The sequence below is a fragment of the Plasmopara halstedii genome (assembly GCF_900000015.1).
Source record: "Plasmopara halstedii genome assembly, contig: Scaffold_672, whole genome shotgun sequence".
In the NCBI taxonomy this organism is placed as follows: Eukaryota; Oomycota; class Peronosporomycetes; order Peronosporales; family Peronosporaceae; genus Plasmopara; species Plasmopara halstedii.
The window spans coordinates 307,500-322,456 of NW_020187589.1; the positions used below are offsets into that span (position 1 = coordinate 307,500).

Sequence of the window (14,957 nt, forward strand, 5' to 3'; positions counted from 1 at the left end):
CCAACAAACGCCTCATTCTTGATGAATGGATCTGCTATACGCCTGCAGGGGCAAGTTTGAATTGAAACTCGGGGGACGGCTATGATCGTTTGATGAAAACCGGCTGCCTCGCCGGAAATGACTCGAAGACCGTCAAATGGATTCATTCTGCAAATATATTCTGTGTGTCAGCCCACACGCACGAAGTTTGGAGCTTATCGTCTTTCTCAGTAGCACTTTGTGCGATGCGGACACGTGTGAAAAAGGTATGTCGATCTTAGTTACGCTTTGAAGAGTTAGATACTTTTGGTGCAATAGCTACTCGTCAACGTGGGGGCTCGGGGGCTGTTCACTGTTTCGCACTGTTTTATAAATACAAGTTAAGTGCGGTACCCATCTTGTTTGGGAGGGTATTACGAGATTCGCGCTGTATTTTAATGAACGTACATCTTACACTATTGATATGACAACGTCGAGATAAGCTCAAAAGTACCAAAATGTAGTAGTATAATGAACTATCATGACTATATACTTTTCGTGGGTCTACAAATTTGTAACAAAACCCTGCTCTCACAACCCACTCAGACACGAGGTGTTGGGTTGACATCTCAATAGCCCTATAGCTAAATCATTAACTGCTCAAGATCAGCGATCAGGTTCTGAGTTTCTTGTGCAGAAAAACCAATCGACTCAATTGTGCAGCTCCGCGCGAACGTCCAAAGGACCATTTCAGTGCGTTTGAAACTCATCGATTCTCGCAAACATTTGACGTGCCACTTAATCAAAAACGCGCGTGTGGTGGCGAGATGCAATTGCCATCAGCCGGCTCTAATTAATGAGCAAGGTTATGCTAACGTACGTATAAAAAAGACTGTGGGTCAGCGAGCTCACAATGGCTATTAATCTGATTGCAAGAGCTATGGAAAGTTTTGTAATGCTACTTCGACAAAATTTTTTGGTGTTGTTGACATTTACGAGCTGGTGCGATCTTTGTCTTTTTTCTAGAGTCGAAAAGTGCATGACGCTTTCCACTGTCGAGAAGTATAGGCCTTATTCAAGCTAGAGAGTCGGTCAGTTTCTGCAGCAGCAGGCGCGTGGGCATAGGCAAGACGGTAAACAGTGCAGGCTAAATTGCCCGCTCTGACGTCAACATCGCGATTTGTATTCACAAAGTCATGTGTTAAGCAATATTCATGTCTGAGGTCATTTTCATTTACTCTGGCTTGTAAAGCGTGAATTGTACAAGGCGACGAGATTTTTCGTAGCGACGCTCGAATTGCCTCATGTACTTTTGCCAAAGCATACTATCATAGGTGTAGTCGTCATGGTAGGTACGCTTTGTTGTCGCTGCTATTCAGCCTACATCGAGAACTTGAACTCTTCTCTTCTCTTGCGTGGCGGGAACCACTGAAAGGTCTGAAAGAAGTCTCGAAGATACTCTCGAGTGCACGTTTTACACACCAATGGCTTTAGTCTTATTTGGCCTCCTTTTAGTCGCTGTTACTTTTGTGCTTGTAGAGAATTATTGTGGCTCATCGAGCCATACGCTTGATTGGGCATCTGCGATGACTCTTTAGTTAAATTGGCCGTCGTAATTGAACCTGATGCGAAATCAAATTTGTGGTATTCCCCCTGGTAAATCTATAATCGTGTAGCCAAAACTATTTTACTAAATTATTGGACCATAACGAGTTTTAAGACAGCATAACCAGCTTTTATTTGCGCAGTTATTTTTATCTTGGGACAAGTGTTTTTGGGTGAAAGTGATGCTGACTGCACTTGAAAAACGGATCTGACATCAACTAGCAAACTACAATGCTTATCTTAGTTGTAACCCGTCCTTTTCTGCAGATCCGCAATAATTGATTCAAAAACAATTGGACCTCTTTTCTCATCATCTCCGAGCTGATGTTCGTTTCCATTGGAAGGTGCTAGGGAATGACTTATCAAATTAGATAGTGGCATCGTTACAATACGTAAAATTCAGCTGGGTGATGTAGATCATGTTGATGGAAAGTGCACGCAAAAGCTAAAACCCATTGTTTCCTCCATAGCATTTGCATATACCGTCGTACGTTTAGCGGAAGCGCAAATCGCCGCGGTCAATGCAAGTGATCGCACGAGAGCCCATATGCACACCGTCGGCTCGCAATTTTTTCCTCCGAGACTTCCTTTTGTGTCACATCGCAAAAAGATCTTTGCTGCATATCAGCGGCATCTCCCGCATGCATGGCCTTAGGCGCCAAAAATGTGCGCTAAGAAGTACATAGTCATACCGCGGTCAATCAGAAAGCTATGCTGTCACCTTTGGCGGCAGAATTTTTTTTCACGTTCGACAGCATCATGTTCACATGACAGGTGGCTTTGTGCGTATTTAGACCATGCTCTTTGCGTACTGATGTTGTTTATCACATAGAAAAGGGGACTAGAAGAGGACATCCTTTTTATTTAAGTCGAAGTGCGCAAAATTGAAGATTTGCTTTGGACGCTAAATGTTTTCTACTAATAAAAGTAACTCAAGCTGTGTATCTCGTTCGAGTCTACGGCAAGTCAAATCGTAATACGTAATTTGTCCTGATTGAAACCACGGCTGCCTTCCCAAAAGCGGGCAGCACTTCATCTTTTTCCTTAATCCTTCGTTGTTTATGAAATGCATTCGTGCAAGTGCCGCTCCTACAGCTGGAGAGCTATTCAGAAGATAGCGGTTATCTGCTACATGACGTTTGCTCAGCCTAGGAAATTGCGTCGCTAGATTTGGGTGTTATTCAGCCTAGGTCTCGGCAACCTCGGGATAGAACAGACAGCTTCTCTTTTCATGGGAGAAATCATTGCGACGGAATTCGCAACGAAGTGCCGTACAGCCAACACATTGAAAGCGTAAATTGCCCGAGTCAAGAAGACCATTGCACAGATGACGGGCTCGCATAACGTCCGTTGGACTTCGACTAAATAGGCTATACAGTACTTTATAGTTTACGCTTGCTCGGATTAGTTTGTTATGTTCAGTTGATAAAAGCTTCAAGCGATACAGTATAACGTTTTACTATATTCAATGCATAGCGTGAGGCTAAAAACCCAATTGCCTCACGAACCCCTCCTTTTCGGGGTAGCACTACTTCCATCCCGTACCAATCATGCTGCTTTATCTTGGTACCTAAATGTGGCAAATCCAAACATCCATTTCAGTCCAAGGGACACCGGTTCAATGCGATAAAATTTACATACCCCGTTACATCCTCCTGCACAAAAACGGGAGCCCACACGGTTTAAAAACGAATATCAGGCAGCGTACTCTGGGAAAGCTCAACGAGCACTCATACCGCACTGGAGCTTCCCCTTGAGCCGTTCAGCTAAGTTCGTGGCTCGACATAAAAGGTTACGGTCCCTGTGTTCAGCTTCATGGAAGCCTTGTCCGTTAGGCAAGAAGTAGTTTTCTTAGACCAATCTAGTCAAATATGTCTTATCAAGGTATACCTTCATCGAAGATTGCATTGTCATGTCAACCCCTGTCCGCGAGATCATCTCCGAGGCTTGTATACTTTAAACTTTCGCCTCATAGCTGCATTTTTACTCGCATGGTTTCCGTTATCGTAACAGTGGACTCACAAGAAATATTTTTTATAAGCCGGATCGAGTTGTCGTCCATGTTCCGTCTATGCCTTTGGTGCTATGGTCGGGCGAGCATGTTGAGGTGTACGCTGGGTGGGAAAAGCTTGACCAGTACTCAGTGGATTACGTGCTACTCCATGTACGTCATTGGGACCTCGCCCTCGCGTCGACATGAACAATTTGCGGCTCACAGTGAGTTTCGGTGAAGTATGACTAACCAGACTTTAACAACACTTAATACTGACTTTGCAAAGTACGAAGCGCAACAATGACGTCAAAGTGGGCCCCTGTGTATGCTCAAAATACACATGGGCAAACGCGACCACCAAAGCTCAACTTGGAACAAGTCCGGGCCTTCACCCACTAGTAGAAAACGCGGCAAGCTGCGCGGGTTTGTCTTTTAGTTAACGATGGAGAGGAGGAGTATTAAACACCATCGACGCCTGATAAATCGTGCCGATGTGAGACGACAAACTTACAAGAGCTCTCGGAGTGAAGAAATCTTCTCATTTCACCATGTATAGGCTGTAGCCTAGGTAAACCAGTCGGTTTACAAACCATTTTGTTTGGAATTTGGTCTCACCTTTTCATCGTTATTTGCAGTAGAAGCGGTGATGCGTTTTCAAATCGTTTGCACAGCCTTCACACAATTAATTTGATTGGTGCAGCTCCACAAGCGCTTTTGAAAGATGACCCAAGTCCGCATTGAACACACGACAACATTTACGAGTTGAGCCAACACGCATCCCGAAAGATCCCGATAGTTATTTAGTTAAGATCTACTTCCGAGGAGTGAATATCTTAGATGTAAGAACGTTGTTTAGGCAATTAGTTTCTAGAACATAACGCTCCCGCCCGAGTGGTCCGTGGAAGCGGGGTTGAAAAATGACTTTAGTAAGCTCTAATTATGTTTGTAGTTTCTCGGAGATATATCTTTGTGTTTCCGACTGTAACCGGCCAGCGCAGCGAGGCGCGACTTCATAGAAATGACTGCAGACACGTAATTAACAACTTTTTATATAAATTCTATCATTCAGGCCAAATTTATATGCGATTCGTCTTTTTAAGCGCCTGCACTTTTCTGCTGTGTATTCCAATTTCAGCGATAGCGTCACGCTCTCGGTGCATGACCCGAAATCAATCCAGTCAAATTCGACTGATATAACGAAGTGTCGTCTAGCTGATATTAGCAAGCTGATAAATTTCAACAACCGGTCTTCCTAACTAAGACTGTAGCAACTCAATGGGTAATTATCGGGTCATATGTAATGAAAACGTTTAAAATAAATGTTATACTATTGGAGAAGCGTTAAGGGCGTTACCCTACCCGGATCCAATGAAACAGATTATGCCGCCCTAGATTTGCAGCCGCTTCGCGCATATCATCCGAAAATGTTTGCCACCAACTATCACAGGTCTGGGAATGGTTTGCTTAGATCATGTCTAAGTCGATGCTAAGCACATTAAGCAAAATTCTTCAGACTGTTTAGTGTGAATCGCGGGCCTCAATCAAAGACAATTACCACAGGAGAGTCATGTTGGCAAAACGCCTGGTGCATTCTTGAATTTAACAATTTTGGTGCAGTGAGATGGGCCGTTTTGCGCCGACGCTAAACATTAAAATGATAGCAAAAGTGCTCTTGAAGCCCTAGAATTATCTCGATACTAATGAGCTAAAAACACTTTGTTGGAGCTAGCAGGCTGGCCAAGAACGAGAGTTTTACCCATGGCATATACCACGCAAGGGTCGTTCGCGCCGACGCTAAACATTTAGGTAATAGCAAAAGTGATTTCGAAGCCCCAAAATAATTTCGGTAATAATGAACTAAAAGCACTTTGTCGGAATTGGCAGGCTGGCCAAGAACGAGAGTTTCCCCATGGCATCTATCACGCAAATGTCTTTCGAGCGATGTGTCGCATACTTCATATATAGTTCTTCTTATCACAAGGAATCATCACACGCTGTGTGCCTACCGAGTCTGTGCTGTAGTATAGCAAGACTTGGGAAGACGAATTGCGGCGAAACGTGCTTACGACGTCCGAGATTAAAAAACCTTGCTTTACAAAGCTTTCGCCAGCGCAAAATTTGTTGCACGTCGGAAGTAAAGTCGATGTGCGATATTTCGGAATCTGGGCGACGCGAGCGCGCATTCTATCGCGTTAAGCTAATAAATAATTTCTAACCTCGCAGGTATACCCAAAAAGAATGATAGTCGATTTGCTTTCTGTTAGAGAGATGAGAAAACGTTGGCACTGTGCGAAATGACTGATGAGCTGTATAAATCACAGATATCTTTGTGCGAAGTAGGTGTATCATGAACACGATAAGAACGTCCTTCATAGCAAGCAGGAGTTTATACCATGGACCGGATCTTACTTTGCTGAAACTTGATGCCGATATCGATGGCCAGATTAAAATTTTCCGTCCTATAATCCAACATGTCGTCAAAAACAGCTTATTCATAAGCGCGGTGAGACACAAAAACCGCATAACTAGACCATTAAGAGTTGCTGGTGCGTAAGACATCTCTTAGGGCCACTGTTAGATCATCTTGCTAAAATTAATAATTATACCGAGAAGGATATCTCTGGTTATCATGATTGGTATCCCAATGCGTCGACCAAATTGCTAGCGCGGTACAGAGTACAAATGAAGATGCAGTTTTTCACGATAATCTCTCAAAAAATGACGTTTACGTTGGAATGGTGGATGCATCTATATCGTTGAACGCTTGCATAAGTTGCGACCTGCCGCTTGACTTTCTGATGCAGAACGTTGGCGCCAAGTGGATACATTCAATCGTCCTTACCAAACCCGCTTTGAGCTTCGGACGAGAAAAAGCGTAAAGTGAGGGCCTATCACATGTACACTACATTTGATTCGGAGATTCAGATCGGTTTTCATGATAAACTCGCAAATCTGAGGACAATGTTTTGCTCTCACAGGTAATAGATTTTCACGACTCGGTGATTGGATTTACTACAAGTTTAAAAAAGTACATGGGGTTTACCCAGCACTTCGTACAGAGATATTCCCCCGCATTAACAACACGATAGGTTAGATCCGTATTTTTGCTTAGGAGCGTATTTGACAGCTTCGAAAATAAGTAAGTCTAAGACCTGCTCTTATTTGATAACATGAAGGACAAGAATTCAAATTCAAGTGTGTTCAAACAAGTACTAAATACAACTGTTTACATTCTTTGATGTTGAAATTTATGTACTGCATGATGTGAGGCTGACAGCCCACGAACCTCTAACTTGCGGAGTGCCATCCCTCATCAGTACCAGAATTTTGGTATATACTAGATGTGCGAAATGCACAAAGCGTAAGGTGCACATACACAATAGACAGTGCATATCTTTTTTCAGCCCCCCCCCCACGAGATGTGAACTACAACGTGGTCCTCGCTTGATTTGTCTCTTTAAACATTGCACCAAAATGAATGCCCAGCGATCCCCCATTGCTTGAAGTTTCGCCCAACTCTTTGCACCCTATGCTACTTTCTCTTACAAGCATAGATCTGTCCCGTACTTAGATCAGCTGGCCGTTAAAAAAGTTGGTGTTTTCCTGCCGACAACCTTGAGATCATTCTTGGTGAGGATACTGAGTTAAATAACGAGGAGAACAGTTGTACCTTCGCCCTAACTGAGAGACATACGGCAGCATTGTGAGATGAGGAAGAATTTCTCTACGTCTCGCCCCTTTCGTGCACTAAAGAACCACTTTGTACGCCTTCCTTCTGGCGTAACATTTCCGACAACCCATCACGGCAGCGTCCGACTCGTCACCGATGAGCCGGACCTGGCTCAGCAAGCGAAGACTTTCCGTCTGTAAGCGCAAGTGTTGCAACGACTTTTGCTGACGTGTTTGGTTCTGCTGTTCAAGCAGAGAGCCCAAACGTTAACAACCCTCACGACTGCCACCAGACCTTAGAGCAGTAACAGCCGGCAAATTGTTACTCCTCACGCGGGCTGTACCTTGAGTATTGAATGCTGCCAAAAGTGCCGAGGAAAATCAAACGAATTTCGCACACTGGGTGAGGAAGACGCGTCGTCGCCTCCATATCACAGCTCTTGAAATTAGCTTAAGTGAGGCAGACACCCGACAAGAGCGTCATATGCTGCTTGCCTTTGCAAACTTCATATCACTACGTGGATGGCAAAACTGAAATCCATCAACTTAGTTTCTGCTTTCATCAACCCCACTCATTCCACGAGACGGCTGCAATATTTACCTACCGGGTCCCGAATTTCAGACAAGGTCAGGCCTTATTCGCTCGTGGGGAGCGTCGTAGATGAGCAACCCATATAGGGTCATGGAGAATGAGAGTGCACTATAGCCTGTTCCACAGTTGGCTCTCTTTAACTATCATACGTATGGTGGTACGGCGAAACTCTTCGATTATTATGGCGTGTGGCCCTTACTGAAATGAGCCATTTCTCAAGTGCGCTCTCTGAACTACGCCCTTGCTCTGAAAAGCTTGGACTGCCTTCCTCTGTTCAGACAAAAGGCGCTACACAGGCAGCGGGGAGCTCAGCTACAAATATAGCTGAAGCGTTTACTCTTTGTTTATAGAGCGTTTATATTCGTTTGATCTGTCAGAGCGGGATCATAGTCTGGCTTTATCGACAACACGCTGAACATAACATATACAATTGTATTTGATATTGAGCGTGAAGTCTTTTCCACATCGGTACCGGCCCGATGTAGCTAGGTCGTACATTAGTTACAACGATCGCAGAGCCTGGACGTGTACGTAGGCAAAACGTGGCATCCACACACCGCATTTGCATATTCCGCCTGCCCTTAGCATCTGCATGTTGCTTTGCAAACTTAGAATCTCAGCCATAGCGTTGGGCACTTGGTGCATGAACCTTAAACTCCTCTATAAGATTATCGTTTCGCTACGAAGTAGTATCAGGAACTCGAGACGTATCGACAGCCTTTCCTCCATCCAGTCAGGAAACACCTCATGGCGGTGTCATACGACTACGGGTGCTAGCCAAACCATTCATAAAAATGATTTTTTTTGTTGAGGCATGTACAACAGCGTGAAATTACGCAAAGTACAAGAGTGTGAGCAATTTGCTACCTCAACATGTCTATCTGTGCAAGTGCTTCGGAAGGTTTTCGTTGCCGTGCAAATAATAAGTCATGTTCGACTGTTTGTATATGAATGCTCAGGGATAGACATAATGAACTAGGTACCTGGTACCTTAAGCAAACGGTGACCAAAACCTAGCTGTAGAGCGCGGGTCATGATCCAATACAATAACCGCCGGCAATCCATGTTAGCGAAATTTTTCGTTGCAAAACAGCCTGGCTATACCCTCACCGGACAAGAGCTTGGCACTTCGAGTGGGGTGAAAGAGCAAGATGAGATTTTATGTTTAGACAGCTCACAAAGACCACAATACAGATATTCCCGAGCGCATCTTTTGGAAAAATAAATAAAGACAGTTATTTATGGACTGCCAACACCGGTAGCCTGGTTAAGGGCATCGTTTGATGCGGTGACAGCCCCATTCTTTGTCGATTATACATTTTAAGTATAAATGAAGCTGGATCCAACCACTTAGCAACATCTTAACTAATCAGCTCGGACATTCTCATGTCCTCCGTTGAAACTTTCGAAGATTCTTGCTCGCGCCAAAAGCAATTTTTCCAAGCCGAGGTGGAATCCTTACTTTTTGACTTTCAGTTGACTCGAGTCTCATGGCGCTAAATCCTCAAGTGTTTGAGACCCAAGATACCTAGAAGGAGATCACATTCGATTTCAGATCCCGCACGGAATATGATATCACATTCAGAATTTTTCAGAAAGGATCAACAGAATATTTAACGTGTAGTCGTCGCAATACGGAAAAATATTGATTTCGTATCTTGTATCGTCAATGCCTCTTGTACCCTCTTTTGTTTATGACAGAAACGCATCGCTAGAAATAGCACGACACTCCTATGACGTATCATCGATTTACAAATCTCAAACCTTAACGTTGACAATCAACAATATTGGCGTGAAGCGTGAGCATAATTGCCAGACTCCCCGGAGTCGATCGGAATCTTTCATGGCTTCTCAAAGCCCTACACGGTCGCTTCCACGACCAGCAAGCCCGGTTTGCATACACTTTCCGTGTTCAAGATCAAGAGGCTCTTCGGGGCTGGGCCCTGCCGACCTCTACTTAAACCCCTCTTCTTTGTGGCGTTCGTTGCCTCCAGCGCTTGCCTCATCACCCCCTTTCCGTTTTTAAGCGCTGACACGAGCTCAGGTTAGCCATGTGACGTCTCTAAGCGCTCCATACGCTCCGCTAGACCAGCTGTTTATTTTCACACCGTATGTGCGCGTGTCTTCACTTCCTACTTGACTCCTTTATATTATTGCTGTTGGCTGTCTGCCAGCACTTCCTTGAAATTTCTCCTCGACAATAGCAGATGCCGATAAGCTCATAACAGATGTATTTGATAAATCACAGCGGTGTGATAAGGAAGAAATAGATCACAGTGTAAAAGCTTTACCAATGAATTATCGATGTTGCTTGGACTTGAAAGGGAATTGGCGTTGCTGCCAGACAGCATCATCTTGTTACGATATTCTTAACGGCGCTTTCTGATTCGTCTTCACGCTGGATCTTGTCACATTTTTGCTTTACGACATCGCTTAGGCGGCGGGCAAGTACCCACACTCGAGCTGTTCGGGTCGGGCAGACTATCTTCGCAACGGGGTTGCCGTTCACTCTGCTCGTCGAGTATCCGTTAACAAATGCACAGATCTTTGGTTTGGTCCACGCTGGAGCGAAATCGAGACCATCTCAGGTAAGGATGTCTTTAGTCTGCTTTGCTTGTTTTGTACCTGTGGATATCCACAATTACACAAACGCGCAATGTGAATTCTACGAAAAATCACTTTGCACAGGTTTTTATAAGTGTCAGGTGCATGTACTCAATGATACAGTACTGACCCTGTATAATTCTATCTGCATTCGCGAAGCCTATAGCATACTACTAAGCTTCTGAGTAGAAGCCGTGGAAGATGACTGGAATGTTAGTTAGTGTAGCTGATAGTATGTGTGTCCACAAGTCAGTCTCACCTTTTAAGCTTTTAGAATCAGATTGAGAATTCCCTTACCTCGCTTTAGCACCTTGAGCGTAATGCAAAAAGAGCATCACTTCTGGTGTTATACAGATGACATATCCAGCAGTACAAATTCTTACATTATTTTTCCAGCTAGATGATTCAACATATTAATGTATGAAGTAGAGTAACTTTAGGTGCTTAAGCAACGTTTTGCAGCAGTGATTAGGTGATATTCTTTTTTCATACAACACGTCCATGTTACTCTGAGACATGCGCTGGGTTGTCAAGGATGCGTGTCGGCAGAAAGACATGTGGGAAGGAAGTCCAGAAGGGACTATCAACCTTTTCGTTAGCATACTCGTGTTTGAAGGTTTGAAAGTATTCACACTCGACTATCATTCTAATCACAGCGACAGGCTTGGTACACTGCGTCGTATGAAGCACGAAAGCAAACACAAAACTGGGTTTCATTATGGTAAATTCCGGAATATTTATTTATCCACTCAACTATATGAAAATGTGTTCTTGGGTGAAGGATGTGTATGTTACACCGTTCCTCCAACCTACGCATGTCTTATGCATCCCGTTTTGGTATCTAGACGGAGATCTTGCATGCCATCGCTTCGGGTTCGTCGTTCATGTAACACTTGAACAACGCCGAAAGGTCACTCGCGAAATCTTTCTATAGATTTTCTCTTAATGCGTAGCAGTCATTCTCGGATCGCCAACAAGTTACGCGCAACATATAAGTCTCCTGCTATGGTCAAGGTGTCGTCGCTTCTGATGCTTCCCGTGCTGGCAATAGCCCAACAACAGGCCACCAGCAACGACGTGTTAATCACGATGCCTGTAACTATTGACGGCACGCTGAAAAATCTGCAGCTGCTCAAGGGTGAAAGCTTTGAAGATGCCGCCATATCCTTCGCACGCTCTAATGGACTCATGGCAGCCACAGACGATGCCCAGATTCGCGCTGTCATTGATCAGCTGTCAGGTTTGCTAAAGGACAAGTTGCACGATATGGAGACGGAGGAGCAGCTTCTGTCGCAGCCCAGCGAGCCCATGCCCACGGTACAGCTCTCTGTGCCGATCACTATTGACGACTACTCGGGAAACCTTTTTAAATACGAAACAGATACTCCTGAAGCTGCTGTGGAAAGATTTCTCGGTACCAGTGGCTTCAATTTGGATGTCATGGAAAAAGTGTACCCCCAGTTACTATCGCTAGTTAAACAGAAGTTAGAGGAATTGCAGCTTTCGAAAAAGGAGCTATTTTCCTTAAAGTTATTGCTGGATGGCAGAGAGATAATAGTTCGACATTTTGAAGACGGAATTCCAATTAATGAGGCAATGGATACGTTGCGAGGTATTGGAGTTGACGACGGAGAATATATGGACAAAGTTGCACCACAGATTGCGAGTCAGATTGTCAATGAGATACACAGAAAGCAATCAATCACTGATGCTACAGAGCAGCAGGTTGAAAAGCAAGTGATCCCAGAGCAGTTATTGCAAAGACGGGAGTTGTTTTCGGAGCAAATGACACTAAATAACCAGCCAGTAGTATTGGTTCACTATGATGGAGATACTGCTCAAGAGACAGCAGTGCGCTTTTTGAGTGAGAATGGTATTACGGATGATGCAAAAGCCGAATCAATGATGGCGCAGCTTGTTGGCATCATTGACAGTCGATTAGCAGAGTTGTTAAGCAAAGAGACGCATGCACTCGCACGACCATCTGCTCAAGCTCAAGCCGAACAAAACATTCAAGCTTCTGCTAAGCAGCAATCCGAGCTACTAGTGACAATACCAATTAGCCTTGATGAGCAGCATCAAGCTGAACTGAACTACTTTAAAGGCGAAGATATTGAAACGACAGTGCAGCAATTTCTCGTTGATGTGGGCCTGGGTAAGAGCGAGAAATTCAGCGATAATGTTATACAACTATCGGCTTTGTTGCGTGAGCGAGTCGCTTCTTTGCCGATACATGAGACTACATATTTACCTCATGCAACCCTTACTGAGGCTCTTTTTTCTATTCCTGTCTCTCTTAGTGGGATTGTTTACCACCTTGACTATTATGAAAATGAGGATCCACACTATGCTGCGAACTCATTCTGTATGGAAAAGCTAGAGATTGTGCGAGAGAAGTTAGGCAAAGAATTTCGTGATGATCAATTGTTATCATGTCAAAATGTGCTAGCTCGGTCAATCCTGGACACCTTGGAGGAGCGGCAGACGCAGGAGCAACAGCAACAGCAACAGCAACAGCCAGAAGAGCTCGGTGGTAAATCACCTACCAAATCTGAGACTTTACAAACTGAGTTCGAAAGCGTCGCGAACGATGTAGCAGATTCTCAAGATCTGCTTCTCTTCACACTTGACATTGACATGGGAGATGGCACATCGATCAAACTACCAGTGCACCGCAACGACAAACCCCAGGAGCTTGCGTCTGCATTCTGCACAGAACACAAGCTTGACCAGGAAAACGTACCCGCGCTTGTGGAAGCAATGGAACTGCAAATGAACGATCTGTAACTCGAGTTCGCGTTTCTAAGAATCTAGCAACGCCGTCTTCTGCTTCTTCGTGACATTCTCTTGTTGAATTTTAAACTTTTACAAATTCGCAACCACCACTACTGTTAACACAGCATCTTACGTCACTTAACTTTAAATATTCCATTTAAAACGTAATGAGACAATGCAAGTATCTCATTCTTAAAAAGCGAATATTTTTCACATCGCCAGCTCGTCATTTGTGTTCAGTTCACTCATGGCAAGCCGATTTTGCTGTCGCCGCGTTAAAATGCCCGTCACCCACTTGTTCCTTTTGTTCTCTTCATCCATCTCGGGCTTTTTAGAAATGGCATCCTTCCAATTATCGGAATTGGATCGGGCCTGTGCAGTACTAGTTTGTTGGTGGCGCCACACCAAACACTCGATGCAATATTCTTGAATACAGTACCAAGGCAAATCCATCATGTCAAACGCACTCGAGTCGCACTCCGCAAACAATTCATCAATTACGCTATCGTACGCAAATGGTTCCTGACCAAAATTAACGCGCACTTCGTTGTATGAGTCCACTCCAATTGCAGGGTACCAGCTACAGTGTGACCTCTCAATACCACTTTCCGCCACCCCATCTAGCTCCTCACCATTGTATGTAAAGAAGACATGGGATTGAGCAGCGCCCCCATTTTGACGTACTCCGCAGCCCACAATGTCATTCACGCCAAAGCGCGGTCCAAACAATTGACCCTGCATGATTTAAAAAGTAAACTTCAACATAATGTACAAGTTGCACGTAATGCTAGAAACATTGACCAAAAACTCACCCTCGTAGTTTTGCAATAGAAGCGGCCATCATCCCCGTGATAGCCATAACTTTTCTGGTTCCAGCCAGGCTGTCGTCCTACCAGTGGAAAAGTGCTAGACACAAGTCCCAAAGACGTCAGCTCCTCTTCAAAGCGGATTTGTTGTCGCTCATGTCCTTCCTGGTGTTCAGTCTCCCTCTCTCGACGCATGATCTGAATCTCAAAGTAGCCACTCGCCACAAGTCCGATCTGATATAGTGGCTTTCCAAATTCGCTAGATTTCCGACGCTGAAAAACTGCAATATGAAATCCAGATGGAAACGGAACATTTGCCCGCACAGTGCGGTCATCACCCAATTCGTCCCCATTAAACGCAAAGCTGACAACGTGCGACGGTCTCGTGTTCGTTCCATGCAGCGACTGAATCCTACAAATGTTTCCATTATCAAACTCAATGATGTCTTACATGACTTCACAATGCCAACCAAGACCATGTCTTACCGATGTTTGGCATCGCTGTAGTCCTGATACCGCGCTGTTTGGTTCAGGTCAGCGTAGGACGGCACGGGTACGATGGCATGGGTTAGCAGCTGAAATATGCGACTCTCACTCATATCATTGGGAAAGAGTAAGCGTAAATTCGGAGCGATGACAAGCAAGGCCTTGGCGTCAAGCGGAAAATTAAGCGTTGCCCAGCGCTGCATGAAGAGGCTGCGCCACAGAGTGGGAAAGCGAGGTATCACAGTCTGGCATATGACGCGAGCAGCGACAGCCAGAGCCTCAACGTCGCGTGCGCTTACAAAGCTCAGAATCTCGTGCAGAAGCACGTCGTCCAGCGCTATGAGACGACTGGATGCTCGCTTGAGTGATGGTCGGTGTGACTGGCACATTCAGAGACAATTCTCAAATGGATGCTATGAGTTTTGGGACAATCCAAGTCGGGTGATGGGGTAACAATGATATTAGAGTT

General features: G+C 44.7%; 3 protein-coding genes across 3 annotated transcripts; 1 reads left to right on the forward strand and 2 right to left on the reverse strand.

Annotated features, from left to right (window-relative positions):
• Positions 1 to 2,081: 2,081 nt before the first annotated feature.
• On the reverse strand, positions 2,082 to 2,321 carry PHALS_13679 (uncharacterized protein; the record flags this gene model as incomplete). The annotated part of the gene is made up of 2 exons (XM_024729483.1): positions 2,082 to 2,234; positions 2,310 to 2,321. 2 exons carry the CDS (start codon positions 2,319 to 2,321, stop codon positions 2,082 to 2,084), a joined length of 165 nt encoding a protein of 54 aa, XP_024579855.1.
• Positions 2,322 to 11,426: 9,105 nt separating this feature from the next.
• Positions 11,427 to 13,208, forward strand: PHALS_13680 (uncharacterized protein; the record flags this gene model as incomplete). Its single annotated transcript, XM_024729484.1, has 2 exons — positions 11,427 to 12,834; positions 12,946 to 13,208. The coding sequence occupies 2 exons, from the start codon at positions 11,427 to 11,429 to the stop codon at positions 13,206 to 13,208; spliced, it is 1,671 nt and encodes a 556-aa protein (XP_024579856.1).
• A 198-nt stretch (positions 13,209 to 13,406) lies between these two features.
• Positions 13,407 to 14,691, reverse strand: PHALS_13681 (SPRY domain-containing proteins; the record flags this gene model as incomplete). Its single annotated transcript, XM_024729485.1, has 4 exons — positions 13,407 to 13,738; positions 13,829 to 13,931; positions 14,009 to 14,414; positions 14,489 to 14,691. 4 exons carry the CDS (start codon positions 14,689 to 14,691, stop codon positions 13,407 to 13,409), a joined length of 1,044 nt encoding a protein of 347 aa, XP_024579857.1.
• Positions 14,692 to 14,957: the final 266 nt, after the last annotated feature.